This window comes from Chlorocebus sabaeus, chromosome 3 (assembly GCF_047675955.1).
Source record: "Chlorocebus sabaeus isolate Y175 chromosome 3, mChlSab1.0.hap1, whole genome shotgun sequence".
NCBI classification, from domain to species: Eukaryota; Metazoa; Chordata; class Mammalia; order Primates; family Cercopithecidae; genus Chlorocebus; species Chlorocebus sabaeus.
Genome location: NC_132906.1, coordinates 81,826,794 through 81,842,869, shown reverse-complemented (window position 1 = coordinate 81,842,869; position 16,076 = coordinate 81,826,794). Strand labels below are relative to the sequence as shown.

Genomic DNA, 16,076 nt, shown 5'->3' with positions numbered 1-16,076 from the left:
TTTTATGCTTCACATAAATACAAACGGAGAGGAAAAAATAAACAGCCAAAAGGACTTCTGTTAACTAGAAGTCCTATTTAAATTTTTGTGTGTGTCTCACTTCCAAGGATTTAAAACAGCGAACAGAAGCCATGGCTGAAGGCTGGCTGGGTCTCCCCCTCCCCCGTCTGAAATTAAGGGTAATAACGGTGATAAATAGGCATTAACTATGAAACCAAAAGGGAACAGTGACTTCAGAGTCCATTTCAATCAACTTAAGACATATCTGAATGGGCTCAGGGCCCTTCAGGATATTAACATACTCTAACTAGTATCTCCCAGCTTCTGAGGGTAACCCTGGAGAGAAGAACTCCAGCTTAGTCAATAAATACTGGTCCTTGAATACGGGTCTTCGGGAAGGATCCAACACAGAGCTGTCCAAAAGAAACTGTATAGCAGCAGCTACATATGTAATTTTAAATTTTCTCATAGCTACATTAAGAGGGTAAACTGAAACAGGTGAATTTAATTTTAACAGTGTCTTGCATTCAACCCAACAGATCCCAAATGTTATTTCAATGTGTAATCAATATAAAAATTATGGAGATAGTTTACATTCTCTTTTTGTCCTCTCGGTGAGTCCCGAGTCTTCAAAATCGAGTGTGTATTTTGCACTTCCAGCACATCTCAATTTGTGCTGGCCACGTTTCAATGCTCAGAAGCCACATGTCATAGTGGCCGTGGCACTGGGCAGCACAGACCTGACACACTGGGTGCATTCAGCAGGTGAGCAGTTTCGTAGGTGCTATGACAACTCAGGCTATTGCTGTGGTGGCAGCCACAGCCTCAGAGGTAATACTAGATGTGCCTTCCACGAAACCACCACTGACCACTCGCCCGGACCACAAATGCTTCCAGTTTTCACACCTCACAGGCCCCAGAATGACACATTCTCTGCCCCAGAATGACCCAGTGAAATGTTATTTTATTCAGTGGAGATCTGCAGAAGAATAGTGACTCTCAAATAAAATCTAGCCCCTCCACCCTTTGTCAATTAAAACAATCATCGTGTAACTAGGCCCATTTCAAAAGTTTTCTTAAGTAATTTGACATCCCAACCACTTTACATTTCAGGTTTTTATTGGCTGAAAAGTCTGTCATGAAACACAAACACACCTGTCAGCAATTTAAAAAGGATGCACTAGAGAACTGCTCAGGAAATAATATCAGTGCTAATTAAAACCACTAGTTAAAAGCTTCCTGTTCATTCCTCCAGTTGCCCTAAAGAGTGACCTTTTCCTCCCCTTCTTCGGGTTCATTTTTTGATATGCAGCAAATGTGCCCTCCCTGCCTGGGATGATTTCAGATGAATCTCAGTAAGGGCCACTTACGTCACTGCTCTTCCAGGTGGAGGCCTTGGCTCAGGGCCGGGCAGGGTGGAGGAAGGGATGAAATTCTCGGGCAACCTAGTTTCCAGGGATTACTCTAGGAGGGCTACTGAGGAGCTTCTTCTGGCCAAACCACACATCCAATTAGGAAGCGAAGCATCATTTCAAAAGTGCATTTGGGCAAAGGCGAGTTTTCCTTGTTTGAAAGAAACGGATTCTTGCGCTTACTGCTTTTTCTCAAATCCCTTCCTCTCTGCTCTGTGCGTGCATTTTCCAAACCTGTGGCACCCAGATCCCTTCTTCTTTCCACTCCTCCTTAGCTGCTCTTGAGTCTTTTTGAGACGGAGTCTCGCTCTGTGGCCCAGGCTGGAGTGCAGTGGCGCGATCTCGGCTCACTGCAAGCTCCACCTCCCGGGTTCACGCCATTCTCCTGCCTCAGCCTCCCGAGTAGCTGGGACTACAGGCGCCCGCCACCTCGCCCGGCTAATTTTTTGTGTTTTTAGTAGAGACGGGGTTTCACCGTGTTAGCCAGGATGGTCTCGATCTCCTGACCTCGTGCTCCGCCTGCCTCGGCCTCCCAAAGTGCTGGGATTCCAGGCGTGAGCCACAGCGCCCGGCCTCTCCTGAATCTTAAAGCAAAGCATTAGCTACTCACCCACTGGATTTCTTCAGGACTTTCCACTTTTGGTAGCATCAGGCTGGAAGGAAGGACCCGGGATTGCAAAAGGGTCTCTAGATCTTCTTCTGCCAGACCGCTGGAAACTGAGTTGACTCTCACACATTTTTCAGTAGGGCCCAGATCAAAGTCTTCAAGAGTTTTTACAATTCTCAGTCGAGCTTCATTCTATAAGCGTCAATAAAAAGTTTATTGTGATTTTTATCATTGAGGGGAGCACCATCAAATGGTTTATGAAACTGTTACTTGGATTCAGAGTCTGAGCACCATTACTTGATCTACACATTTCCTGTCCACCAAACAAGTAATATTTGAAAGAAGTCATCCCGTCTGAAAGGTGAGCAGTTGATTTCTAGGCTTCATTCGCCACAGCTGTAACATAGCCGAGACGCACTGCAATGCCAGAGTGGGAGTGTCGTCTTTCTCATTAGCATTACTTCCCAATTGGAAGGGGAAAATGGTTAATGGGTAATTTTTCACTGATTGAGCATTAAGTAAGTGCTAAGCATGGTTCTAGGTTCTTTACCTGCACTTTCTCATTTAATAAACATAAGAAATTGGCTAACATCTAGATTGTGGCCGTCTCGTCTGTCAGCTTCTTCACATTAGGGAAAAAATAAGGATTTTTCTTTTTCCACATGCATCATGCTTTTTTTTTTTTACTCACTATTTTATTGCAACTGAGTTGAATCTTGACATTCAATTAAGAAGATGCTCACAGGAATCTGACAATGCATACTACAAAAAAAGCTCCCACTTCTTCAGGTGGAAGGCAAGGAATCCCTTCATGAAGGGCTTGACAAATACATTTTTTTCTTTGACTTGACAGGCTCTGCTCCACAGTTCAGAAAAGCTGAAAGGCTGAAAGTCTGCTTCAGTATTTGAACTGTCCCCAGAAAAACTATATGAAACCAGGTATGTTATTTATTGGTTTCAGCTTGGGGGTGATGACGGTGGGGTGGGGGAGAGAAAGAAGTGCATGGAAAGGGTGAGGGCTGGAGTCAAGAGAAAGAAAGCACTTGAGGTCATTACTTCCTGCCAATTTCAGTTTCAAAAGCAAACTCCTCCAACTTGCCAACAGCCCTCAACAAATTCTCATTGTCAGAATGAACACTTATCAAAAGTAGTTTCATTTGGGAAGGGTTTTTATGATACTAATAAAACTTTAAAGCTTCTCACTGCTGATGAATGTAGTTTAAAAAAAAGTCTCCACAATACGTAGCCATTTGAAAAGCAATACTGATCTAGAAAAATAGCAAAACCAAAGTAGAGACAAAAAAGAATCATTTAAGGCAATATTGAGTCTAAGTCCAAGCAACAAGACAACCCAGGACAGTAGATTTAAACCAGACAGATGTGGGTGTATGAGCGGGGAGGCGCAAGGAAGGCTTCCAAATGTGGTCTGAGTTAAACAATGTGAGGAAACGGTAGCTTAGAGTTGTCAGGTCAGATGGAAAGAGTACCTAACACAGTTTAGGACCGCTCTGTGAAGTCCTGATTTACCAAGCTTCAGCTGCCAATAATTAGGCCAAGCTCAGACAAAAGCAACAGAGAGCTCAGACTAGCTAAAGTCAGAGATGATGCAGCCAACAATGGCTTGGTTCCACATCATACCTTTGTTTTATTCCATAAATATAAAACTCGCCCACTTGCTCTACCATGCACTCTTTTTTTTTTTTTTTTTTTTTTTGAGATAGAGTCTCACTCTGTCACCCAGGCTGGAGTGCAGTGGCGTGATCTCAGCTCATTGCAATCTCTGCCTCCGGAGTTCAAGTGATTCTCCTGCCTCAGCCTCCCGAGTAGCTGAGACTACAGGCACCCACCACCACACTCAGCTAAGTTTTGTATTTTTAGTACAGACGAGGTTTCACTGTGTTGGCCAGGCTGACCTCGAATTCCTGATATCAGGATTACAGGTGTGAGCCATGGCGCCTGGCCCTAAATACGAAAATCTTGAAGGTGAAGGGCAGAAGTTAGCTCAGTATCTTGGCTCTAAAGCCGTCTAGAGCTGCTGGGAGAAATACTTGAGTTCTGGCCTGGCACGGTGGCTCACACCTGTAATCCCAGCACTTTGGGAGGCTGAGGGGGCGGATCACCTGAGGTCAAGAGTTCGAGACCGGCTTGGCCAACATGGTGAAACCCCATCTCTACTAAAAATACAAAAATTAGCCGGGTGTGGCGGCACGTGCCTGTAGTTCCAGCTACTCGGGAGGCTGAGGCAGGAGAATCGCTTGAACTCAAGAGGTAGAGGTTGCAGTGAGCCGAGACTGCACTTCTGCACTCTAGCAGAGGACACAGAGCAAGACTTCATCTCAAAAATGAAAACAAGCAAACTAAAAAACTCTTCCCGCTTTTTCAAAGGCACATTTAGATCCATGGCTGTGGACAATCTAAAGCATGTTCTGCTCTGTGCAGCCTATGCAGCTACAAAAAAACGAGATTGCTGGAGTTTGGCAACATAACTTTCAGGTTCCCTTTTAAATAGCTAAGTCAGCCTTGCAAAGAGTCTACTAGGACAGTATGAATGGAAAACTGAAGGGAACTCACTCGATTTTTTAGGCCATACTGCATTTTAAAGCTTAAGTTATTTGAGTCATCTTCTCCATCATCTAATTTGCATGTGTGCTCAAGGATGCGGGATCCCTGGCAACATCAACTTCCTAAATTGTTAATGTTGGTTGGTGTCAAACAAAATCCGATCTCGAAACTGTTTGGCTTCACTTGGATTTGAAGGGACTGTTTGTTCAAAGCTCATATTCTAAACCTGTTTGCGATTTTTATCTAAAGTCAGATTGCCATGGTTTCAGCACATTCCAGTTTACTTAGCAAAATTCGGCCCTTGTGAAATTGGCTGCAAATGAAGTACCTAATTCCAATTTTAGGCATAATCTGATTAGTACTTTTCATATTATAATAATGAGCAGTGAATACTCAGCATTTAAAAAATTTTGGCTCAGAATGAAAACCAAGTTCTTTCCACTTCATCATTCTGTACCTTTCCAAAAAGAGAGGATGGCTTTTGAGGTATATTGCCATACAACACCCTTATTAACAGGCTGTTGCTTGTTACAATTTACATAAACCAAGTGTGCATCCCTCTGGTATATATCCCAAAACACTCAACAACTTCAGTGAATTTATCCCAACCAACGAGCATGTTGAATTTTTTTTTTCTTTTTGGTATTTTCAGGGTGAAATATGTGACTCTGCTAGCAAACACGCCCATGCCATCTGTTGGGTTGGGAGGAAGGCAGTTTCTAAGAACAATTAAGTTTAGTTCTGGGTGTTCAGTTCGAGAGAGTCACAGTCCACCCAGTTGTGAAAAGAAACAAATTCTGTTCATTTTATTCTCTCACTTGTTCTCTCTCTCTCTTCAACACACACTGTACTTCTTGCTAACAGCGCTCTCAGCTCTCTCTCATCTCCACCACCTCATCCTTCACGCTTCACACTTTCCTTCTTTTTTTCTCTCTTTCTTTGGCTCCTGGTTGGCTCTGACCATCCCTCCAATATCCATCTTAGGTGGATTAGCAAGAGGCCGTCTGGCTGACCCGGCTCTCAGAAGGGCTCTCAGGGTGATCTCCTACGATTATTGGGAGGTAAGTGCTTCCGGGAGAAAGGAGAAAAAGGAAATTAAGGTAAAAGAGGCCACCCCAAAAAGAGCTTTTATGGGGGCTTTTATACTCTGGGAGCAATACAGGTTGCTTAAAATGAGGTTTCAGAGGGACTGCATTCTAAATATGTTAATGCTACAGGGCAGCCTTGGTGAGCCACTCTCACTGTGGAATGAACTTGTCCCCCAAGATCTGACAAGCTGGAAATGACTGAATAATGGAATTAAGGCCTTTATCAACAGTTACATTGGACCTTTGAAGAGACTAAGTACCATAGTGTGTTCTGGATCATGTTTGATTCCAGAGGTGGACTCTGCCCAGGTCATAGAGGAAGTTGGCACAGATGACAATGTTTGCAGGTCCCCATTCTAAAAAATGGTGTTCCCAAAGTTGCCGCATTCAATCGATATTTCGTGCCATGCTGCTCAGTGCAGTGGACCAGTGGCTAATAAACTTGTCCTTATCCATAAGCCACCGTATTATGTGACTCTGTCTGGGCCAGGAACCAAGGCGTGCTATGATTTCAGAGACTGGATTCCTATCACCTGGGGAAGAGACACGCTCTGGTGACGTAAGAAAGCGGAGAAATCAACCATCACCAAAACCTGCAGACTCTGAAATTAAAGGAGAAAATATGCGTGCAGTTGGTTCAATTGGCACCCATTAAAGCTAATAACTAATCATCCTCGCAAGTTTCTAGCTCAGAATGATCAAATCTGCAAAGAAAACAACATCCGTCCACTTTTACACTCCAGTGGAAGAGGTGGTCCCTCGCGGCAGGGCGGCACAGTCTCGCCATCTGGAGAATAAATCGAGTGTGAAGTACAGTATAGTTTGGGACCAAGCTCCGTGGCGGCAGCTCAGCAGTCAGTTCATTAGTTCCAAACTTCCAGGGATTAGAGCGGCATCAATTCTACTGTCGGATAGGATGAGACAGACAGGATACGAGATTCAAGGGGGACTGTGACAACCAAGAGGAGCCCCTTGGGCTTATTTATAAAACTACAAAGTATAAACATACCCAAATAAGTGCCTTAAATAATAGCATTATCACAGTTTCATAACATCTGAATTATCACCTTTCCCTTCACCTCCCAGCCCCCGACTCAAACCTTGAATGTTAATGTATAGTTGTTTTCAGAGGAAATGGCAGAGACAGCCCTGGGGGCAACAGGAACAACGAGAAAGCTACGTGCAACCCAAGATTTGGTAATTAAGAAATAGGAAAGACTTTCTAGACTCCAGGGAGATTCACAACATTTGTGATTAAAGAAAAGTACAATGAATATTTTCATCCTGCGAAAGGCAATTGCCATGCCACGTATTCAAAAACATCAGTAAATTCTATCCCTTCTGAATTTGTCCATCTCATCCGATTTTCATTTTATCTAATGTGTAAAATGATGTCATGTCACGGGCATGAAGTTGTCCAAATTTTGAGCAGAAGGCCCCAGGAGCATCTCTATGAAAATCTTACTGAAAATGTCAAGATCAAGTTTGGTTTAAAATAAAAAACGGAATGAATTTATTCTATTTAAGGATCGCCTTTTTCATGTAACTTTTCATCAATTTGTATTTAAAAACAGCATTGCTTATGACATAGAAGATCATCACTAGTCAATAATACTGAATTTTTCTCAAAAATCTATAAAAATTCACTGTAATAATGATCGCAGAGACTGTTGTAGTGAGTGCGTTGAAAAAACAGGCAAATGAATTCTCACTGATTATTACAACCTGGTCGTGTGTTTCATCAAGCAAGGTGAGTGTTGAGTTTTCTATCCCATTATTTTTTCCACATGAAAAAGAAAACTTGGTTCGTCTGTTTTTGAAAAAAAGAAAACCTACAACTATATTGAATATACTGTATGTTAACTGGGTTAAAACTGTATGTGCTGATTCATCTTACAAAGCGTTACATGCCAGGCACCCTGTTTACTCTGAAAATGTAGATTTTGGCAGAGCAAAGTTTTTGATATGTTAATCATGAAACATACATTAAAACACAGGTTTATAGTGAAATGCTAAATTGGCTTTCATTCAAAAGACTAAGAAAGCTGAGGATGTGTATAGACGGGTAGCTTATAATATAAAATTGGTAATTCTGCCCTTCAGAGATATAATTGAAAAGGAGAGAACCTTACCAAAAAACCCCAACACTAAAATACAATAAATCTATGAAAAGAATTTGTTTTGAAGGTCTCCAGCCAATTAAAAATATTTTTAAAGACGTTAGAATAATGGCTTTGGGTCATACAAACCTAGACATTTGTCAGAATTCATAGAACATATACTTTAAATTTGTGCATTTCATTGTATATAAATTTCACCTCAAAAGCACAAATATTGAACTCCAGTCACTCACATGCATGCAGGAGTACTTAAGGGGAAGTGTACTGCTGTCTGCAATTTACTTTGAAATGGATATATTAATACGAAGCAAATCGATGGATGGAGAGAGGGATGAATGGATGGTCAGATACAGATTAAGTCACGCAGAGTAAACATTAATGGGAGAATGTAGGAGGTGCGTATATGGGTTTCTACTGTATAATCTTCCAACTTTTCTGATGCTTGAAATTTTTGTAATAAAATGTGGGGGGAAAAGTTACCCTAAAACATTGACAAGTTTTGGAGCTGATTGATGTGTATATGGGAGTTCTTTACACTATTCTCTTTACATTTGTATATGTTTGAATATTTCCACAATAAAAAGTTAAAAACTATTCTAGTTCATGACTGAAACGTCACTGTAGTTGTTATTTGTGAGAAATAATTTTGGTGAAAATTATTTTTAGGTTTGTGATTTTGATAACAGCTTTAATGAGATAAAGTTCACATGACATACAATTTACCTATGTGTACAATTCAGTGGCTGTTAGTGTATTCATAGAGTTGTACAGCCGTTACCACAGTCAATTTTAGAACAGAAGCCAGGTGTGGTGGCACACACCTGTAGTCTCAGCTGCTTGGGAGGCTGCAGTGGGAGGATCACTTGAGCCCAGGAGTTTGAGGCTGCAGTAAACTATGATTGCACCACTACATTCTAGTCTAGGTGACAAAGCAAGACTGCCTGAAAAACAACAACAAAAAAGGTATGTATCACCCCGAAAAGAAACCGCATACTTCCTAGCAAGTTACTCCCATTTCCCCAACCCTCCCAGACCTAGGCAACCGCTATTCTACTTTCTGCCTCTATAGATTTGCTTATTCTGGAATGTATAAATGGAACCACGCAATAAGTAGTCTTCTCTGACTGCCTTCTTTCACTTAGTATGTTTCAAGATTCATTCATGTTGTAGCACCTACCCATCCTTATTCTTTTTTATTGCCAAAGTATATTCTCTTGTACGGATAGGTCACATTTTGTCCATTGTTAGTTAATGGACACCTGGCTTGTTTCCACTTTGTGGCTATTATGAGAAATGCTGCCATGGACATTCATGTATAGGTTTTTATATGGACATAGGTTTTCATTTCTCTTGGGCGTATACTTAAGAGAAAGTAGAATTCCTGGGTCATATGGTAACTGTATGTTTGACCTTTTGAGAAACTGTCTGCTGTTTTCCAAAGTGGCTAAGCCAATTTCCGCTCCCACCAGCCGTGTGTGAGGGTTCCTTTCCACATGCTCGCCGACACTTATTACCACGTGTCTTTTTTATTCTAGTCATCCTCGTGGGTATCACCAAGTGGTCTCTCATTGTAGTTTTGATTTGTGTTTCTCTGATGACTAATGATGTTAAGAATCCTTTCATGTGCTTATTGGCCATTTTTATATCTACTTTGGTAAACTATTTAAATCCTTAGCCCATTAAACAATTGGAGCTATAGGCTGGGCGCAGTGTCTCACGCCTGTAATTCTAGCACTTTGGGAGGCCGAGGAGGGCGGATCACGAGGTCAGGAGACCGAGACCATCCTGGCTAACACAGTGAAACCCCGTCTCTACTAAAAATACAAAAAATTAGCTGGGCGTGGTGGCGGACGCCTGTAGTCCCAGCTACTCAGGAGGTTGAGGCAGGAGAATGGCGTGAACCTGGGAGGCAGAGCTTGCAGTGAGCCGAGATTGCACCACTGCCCTCCAGCCTGGGTGACAGGGCGAGACTCCGTCTCAAAAAAAAAAAAAAAAAAAACAAAACTGGGGCTACATATATAAAATAAAGTTTTCCTTTTAAATTATCGTTAAATGGACAATGTGGCACCGATTACTTATGCAACATTGTCAACCATCACCACTATTTCCCAAACTTTTTTTTTTGAGGTGGAGTTTCATTCTTGTTGCCCAGGCTGGAGTGCAATGGCGTGATCTTGGCTCATTGTAACCTCCGCCTCCTGTATTCAAGTGATTCTCCTGCCTCAACCTCCTGAGTAGCTGGGATTACAGGTGTCCGCCACCACACCCAGCTAATTTTTGTATTTTTAGTAGAGACAGGGTTTTGCCATGTTGGCACGGCTGGTCTCAAACTCCTGACCTCAGATGATCCACTCAGCCTCCCAAAGTGCTGGGATTACAGGCATGAGCCACCACACCCGGCCTATTTCCAAAACTTTTAATCACCTCAAACAGAAACTCCATAACCATTAAGCATCAACACTATTTTCCCCTGCCCCCAGCTCCTGGTAACCCCTAATTTACTTTCTGTACCCATGAATTTGTCTATTCTAGGTATTTCCTATGAGTGAAATAATACTTGTTCTTTGGTTCTGGTTATTTCACTAAGCATAATAATATTTTAAGGTTCATTCATGTCATAGCATGTATCCAAACTTCACTCCTTTTTACGGCTGAATAATATTCCATTTTATGTCTCTTCCACATTTTGTTTATCTATTCATTTGTTGGTAGACATTTGGGTTGTTTCATAACTGGTTATTGTGAATAATGCTGCTATGAACACTGGCATATGGGTTTCTCTTTCAGTCCCTCTTTTCAATTCTTTTGGGCATATACCTAGGAGTAGAATTGCTGGATCACATAGTAATTGTACGTTTAGCTTTTTGAGGAACTGCCAAACTGTTTTCCACAGTGGCTGTACCATTTTGCCTTCCCATCAGCAATGCACCAGGATTCCTATTTCTCCACATCCTCACCAACACTTGCTATTTTCTGTTTTACTGATACAGTGTTTGTTTTTGGTCACAGCCATCCTAGTGGATGTGATGTGGTCGCTCAGTGGGTTTTGTTTTGCATTTCTCCTGGCTATGGAGAAATGGCTAATGATGCTGAGCATCTCTGTGTGTGCTTATTGGTCATCTGTTTATCTTCTTTGGATAACGTCTATTCAAGTCCCTTGCCCACTTTTAAACAGGCCTGCTTGTCTTTTTGCTGTTGAGTTATAACAACATCATATACCAGTTCTTTAGATATTCTGGATATCAAATCCTTATCAGATAGATGACTTGAAAATATTTTCTTCCATTCTGTAGCTATCTTTGCATTTTCTTCATGGTGTCTTATGAAACACAGAAGTTACAATTTTACTAAAGTCCAATTACCTATTTTTCTTCTGTTGATTGCACTTTTGCTATCATCTTGAGACCACTGACTGCCTAATCGAAGGTCACGAGATATATGCCTATGTCTTTCTCTAGGAGTTTAATAGTTTTAGCTATAACATTTAGCTCTTTGATACATTTTGAGTATATATATTTGCATATGGTGTGGGTTAGGGGGGATTGTGATATTTTTGTTTTGTATTTTCACTCTTTATTTTTCAACAAAAATACAATGCAATTCCCAGGGGAGAGAAAACTCCAGTGGAAGGAGGGGCTTACTTCCATCTGCCTCCTTGCCTGCCTTGCCCTGGCCCTGACTGGCAACTGGCTGGTGCTGGCTCTCTGCTGCCGTAGCCTTATCCATCACCTTCCCCTCTCTTCCTCCTCTTTACCTTGCCCTTTTTCCATCTCCTCCTGGTGGATTTCCTTAACTATATGTGCCAGTCCTTTGGTATGTCTGTGAAGACCTTGACAGGCATCCTTATGGGCCTCTGAGGCGCCTCTGACTCAAACTCATACGGCGATGTGAAGCTGGTGTGAGAAGACGCCCCTGGTAGGCAGGCGCTGCTGATGTTTTATGATTCAGTAGTGTGGCTTTGAGGTACACTTTGCACAGATTTTAAGAGACAAGGTCTTGCTGTATCAGCCAGGCTGGAGAGCAGTGGCAAGATCACGGCTCACTGCTGCCTTGAACTCCTAGGCCCCAGCAATCCACCCGCCTTGGCCTCCTGAGTAGCTGCGACTACAGGCATGCACCACCATACTCAGATAATTATTTGTATTTTTTGTAGAGACAGTGTCTCACTATGTTGCCCAGGCTGGTCTTGAACTCCCAGGCTCAAGCAATCCTCCCACCATGGCCTCCCGAGTAACTGGGACTATAGACATGCACTACCACACTTGGCTGCACACAACTTTTAAAAAAGACAAAGTATTTATGTACCACAAGCTTACATTGTCTTTCTCAATTTTTTTTTTTCTTTTTTTCTTTTTTTTTCGCTGTGTCTCTCAGGCTGGAGTGCGATGGCACGATCTCAGCTCACTGCAACCTCCACCTCCCCAGTTCAAGCGATTCTCCTGCCTCAGCCTCCCGACTAGCTGGGATTACAGGTGCCTGCCACCATGCCTGGCTAATTTTTGTAGTTTTAGTAGAGATGGAGTTTCACCATGTTGGCCAGGCTGGTCTCAAACTCCCAGCCTCAGGTGATCTGCCTGCCTTGGTCTCCCACAGTGCTGGGATTTTAGGCATGAGCCACAGTGCTCAGCCATCTTTCTCAGTACTGTTAACAACTGCCATGCTCAGAATTGTCTGTGGTTGTGGAATCTGCTAGCTCACAGCTCTTCCCACTTTTACTCTGTGTTTTCACAGCCTCAGAGGGGCAAAGTTAGAATTTCTGGTTTCTAGCAGGGCAGCAGGGAGCCGGGACAATCTGTGGGCAGAGGAGTGCGAGTGGTGCCTGCTGTCTCCGAGGGGTCCCAGGGAATAGGTGGCAGAAGGATCCAGAGGCAAACTGAAAAACGCAATCACTCATCTGGTTGTTTTATGCACTTACGGCCAAACATCCAGATACTTGAAGGCATTTAGATAACAGAGGATGTGTCCTTTTTTGTGTGATTCCCAAGAGAAAACTTCCTGAATACCATGCCCAGATTCTGCCTGATGACCCTGGTCTGGTACATTTAAAACTTTTATCCAGAGGGATTAATCAAATGCAATCCACTGCACCAGGTGCTGGGGACAGGTGTGGGGGGATAGGGAAACGATCCATAAATCACTCCCTGTTAAAGTCTGAGAATTTATCATCCACTTGTGGCGATGAAAGCCCCATGTAATGAGAAGTGAAGTAACGGTTGGAGTCGGTGGAACAGATCCTGGGGCCCTTGGGACTTAGAAGCAGGGGACGGCACCTCAGGCTGAGAAGGGGGTTGCAGGAGGGGAGGCTGGGACTCGGGTGGCCTCTGAAGACTGAACAGGATCTCAGTAAGTGCAGAGGAGGTGAGAGAGCCAGAAATGGGCAAAGGGCAGCGGCAGGAACAGTAAGGGAACAGCAAGGCGATGATTTGTACATATGAGGCTATGGAGGGAGGGAGCTTGAACAGGGAGACAGACAAACAGGCAGACAGAGAGACAGGCAGACAATGAAGAGCCCTGAAGGGTAGGGGCAGCCCAGGGCTTAGAGACACAAGGGATAAGGCTCCATTCCATGGGGAAGAAAGGACCATGGTGGCGACAGGTCATGACTCGCAGCTCAGTTGAGAAGTATCTCTGAGAAGCTGCCCTGCAGCCCTGCCTGCCTTCGGGAGGATCCACCCTCAAGTTGGAGTGCGGGGAGTCCCTGCTTCTTCCACCTGCCCAAGAGTTCCATCCTTCGAAGGAGGGTCTGGAGCCCCAAAGCTACTCAATTTTGTCTTTGGAATGGGTGTCTGTACGTAGGTTTCTGATTTGGGGTCCTCAGTCCAGGGCACTGAAAGAGTTCCGGAAGCCCCACAGTAGTGGCACGCGGACCTGCTCCCTGGCACGTGCCTTCTAATTGGTCTCGCTTAGCCTGTCCTCAGTGGGGTAAGAGAAGGTAGCTGCCTTCCCCAACCAACTGGTACAAAGTACAGCCTGGAGCAAAGCTGCTCTCTCTCTCAACTTGCTATATTTATGTTTCCCCACTTCTCTGGGTTAGAGGAGGTAATTAACTGTTTTGGTTTAAAAGCTTCCTGCTGGGTCTCAGTCTGCGTGGGAGAATAAAAGTAAACAAGCAAAAGAGAACAGTGTCATCAAAGGACCTTGCACCTACCTTTCTTCATTATGAGGATGAAAACATGCCTTTTTCCACAGGTGCCATGAATTACCTGTGCAGGGCAGGGTCCGCGGGCCTTTCACTCTTTTTAATGGTAAATCAAGAGTGATTGGCTCATAATTTAATGGGGCAACTTTGCCATGGTTCCAGATACACATCAGATAACAGACACGTCACCTGTCTCTGGCCTGAGCAGTTTAGAGGGATATTCACAACGTCTTTCAGCCAGTGACTCCCTCTAGTTCTCCACTGACCTGATACACATTACTGGAAACCGATCCAAATTGTCCCCTTCACACAGATGTCAAAAACCAATTTGTTAAAAAAAATAAAAGCAAACTTTTTTCGTTTCTGTGGAGGAAAACACTCATTTCCCTGCCCATGACCAATTTCTGCAGGCACGAGTTGGGCCCGCTTGTTTCTGAGGATGCCCTAAGGTGGGTTATGACGGACTCAGCTGTGCCCACGTTGCTGTGGGAGACTCCTGTCTGCATGCCAGCTGCTTCTACAACACTTCTCTAAGGTGCTGACATAAAGAATCTTGTCTCCATAAGTCGATTATAAAGTTTATTCATAGAAGTATAAATGTCTAATGACAAAACACACACAGCCTTGCACTTAAACAAACTGAGCCAATGTTAATTTCAGCCAGCGGCAGAAGCCAGTCCTTGACTTCTTGTCTTTTGGATGAAGCGCTGCCTTGTGTGGCAGAGCAGCATCCCAAAGAAGGATTCTTTAGATTCAGCAGCATGCTAATTAGTCTCTTCCCGGAAGACACGAATGAAGAAATCAGGTAACACAATCAGCTATGTGATGGCAGGAATAGAACACAAAGAAATACTTCTTGCAGGTACGTGATACTGCATCATTATTTTCACAAACTATTTTTAAAGTAGACAGGACTTTAAAACAAAAAGGAATAAAGAATATCTCCACACAGGCAGAGCTTGCAGTGAGCCGAGATTGTACCACTGCACTCCAGCCTGGGTGACAGAGCGAGACTCCGTCTCAAAAAAAAAAAAAAAAAATCTCCATACAATATTTGGTAATGTTGGTAATATCCATCAACATTCATAATGTTGGTTCCACCTTTGTGCGTTTTCACTTCTGTTGCTTAAATATATACTGCGTCCTTTAGATCATTTATTTTATTTATTTATTTTGTAGAGACAGTGTCTTGCTCTGCTGGCCCAGGCTGGAGTGCAGTGGCTATTCACAGGCACAATTAGAGTTCACTACAGCCTCGTGCTCCCCTATTTATTTGTATTTATTATAGGTTGTTTTGCTTCCTAATCATTTCCCAAAGGAAACTATAACTGAAAAGTGGCTTTGTTTCTTTCAGGTGGCAAATGTATAGGGATTTTTCAGGGTAGTACTTTTCCATCCTATTCTTTGTCAATTTTATTGTCTTCCAAAATCAACAAGGAAAAGAAAAATATCATGTGGAAAAAACAGAAAACGGAGAAGAAGAACGGCCAGCAGGACACTTAATTTTTTTAAAAAAGGCAGACTGAGGATCGCTGGAGAATGGGGACTGTTACAGCTAAGGGCCCCCCAGCAAGGACCAGCCCCCTCCCCTCCCCGGAGGCGGCTTTTCTTCGCAGCCTGTCGCGGTGTTCCTCTGAAGATGTGTATCGTGGAGCAAGTGGCAGAGCCTGCGTCACGCCACCTCGCTCACAAACACTGGGAGCTTCCGATCTTCTATAATTAAATGTTTTACTCGAGCAAATGCTACTAAAACAATGCCGTGGCTGGCGCCGCATTTGATTTCCATGGCGCTTTCCACCTTCTCCTCTTGCCAGCTCTTCACATCGACTGTCTCCGCAGCTTCATTCCTTCACTGGTGCCAGGCAGGCAGGCGCACTGCACAACCACTTGGGTTTTTCTTCCCTCTTTTTGCGCCCGGTAAATTTTCATAAAGCATTTAACGTGAGAACAAGCAGGTTAATTTCCCGTGCCGTTGAGCCAGGCGCCCTGCAACACTGCCATGTTTTGGCTTCTGAGTCAGAGGCCTCGGTCCCAGTGGCGAGAACTCTTGCCAGAGCTTTCTCTGTGCAGACACCAGGTGTGATTTAGCATAACAGATTGTGTGGACGCTCAACGCCTTCTCTATACCGTGCGTCAGAACGAAATTGT

The 16,076-nt window shown here is 43.5% G+C and overlaps 1 protein-coding gene across 3 annotated transcripts in view; it reads right to left on the bottom strand.

The window, feature by feature from the left end:
• The window catches only part of CLYBL (citramalyl-CoA lyase), a 315,217-nt gene that overhangs the window by 59,100 nt on the left and 240,041 nt on the right, over positions 1 to 16,076 (bottom strand). For all 3 annotated transcript variants that reach the window (XM_073014470.1, XM_073014469.1, XM_007960767.3), the window contains exon 3: positions 2,023 to 2,211. In XM_073014470.1, the coding sequence (XP_072870571.1) occupies positions 2,023 to 2,211 (189 nt within the window). The remainder of the gene's footprint in view (positions 1 to 2,022; positions 2,212 to 16,076) is intronic.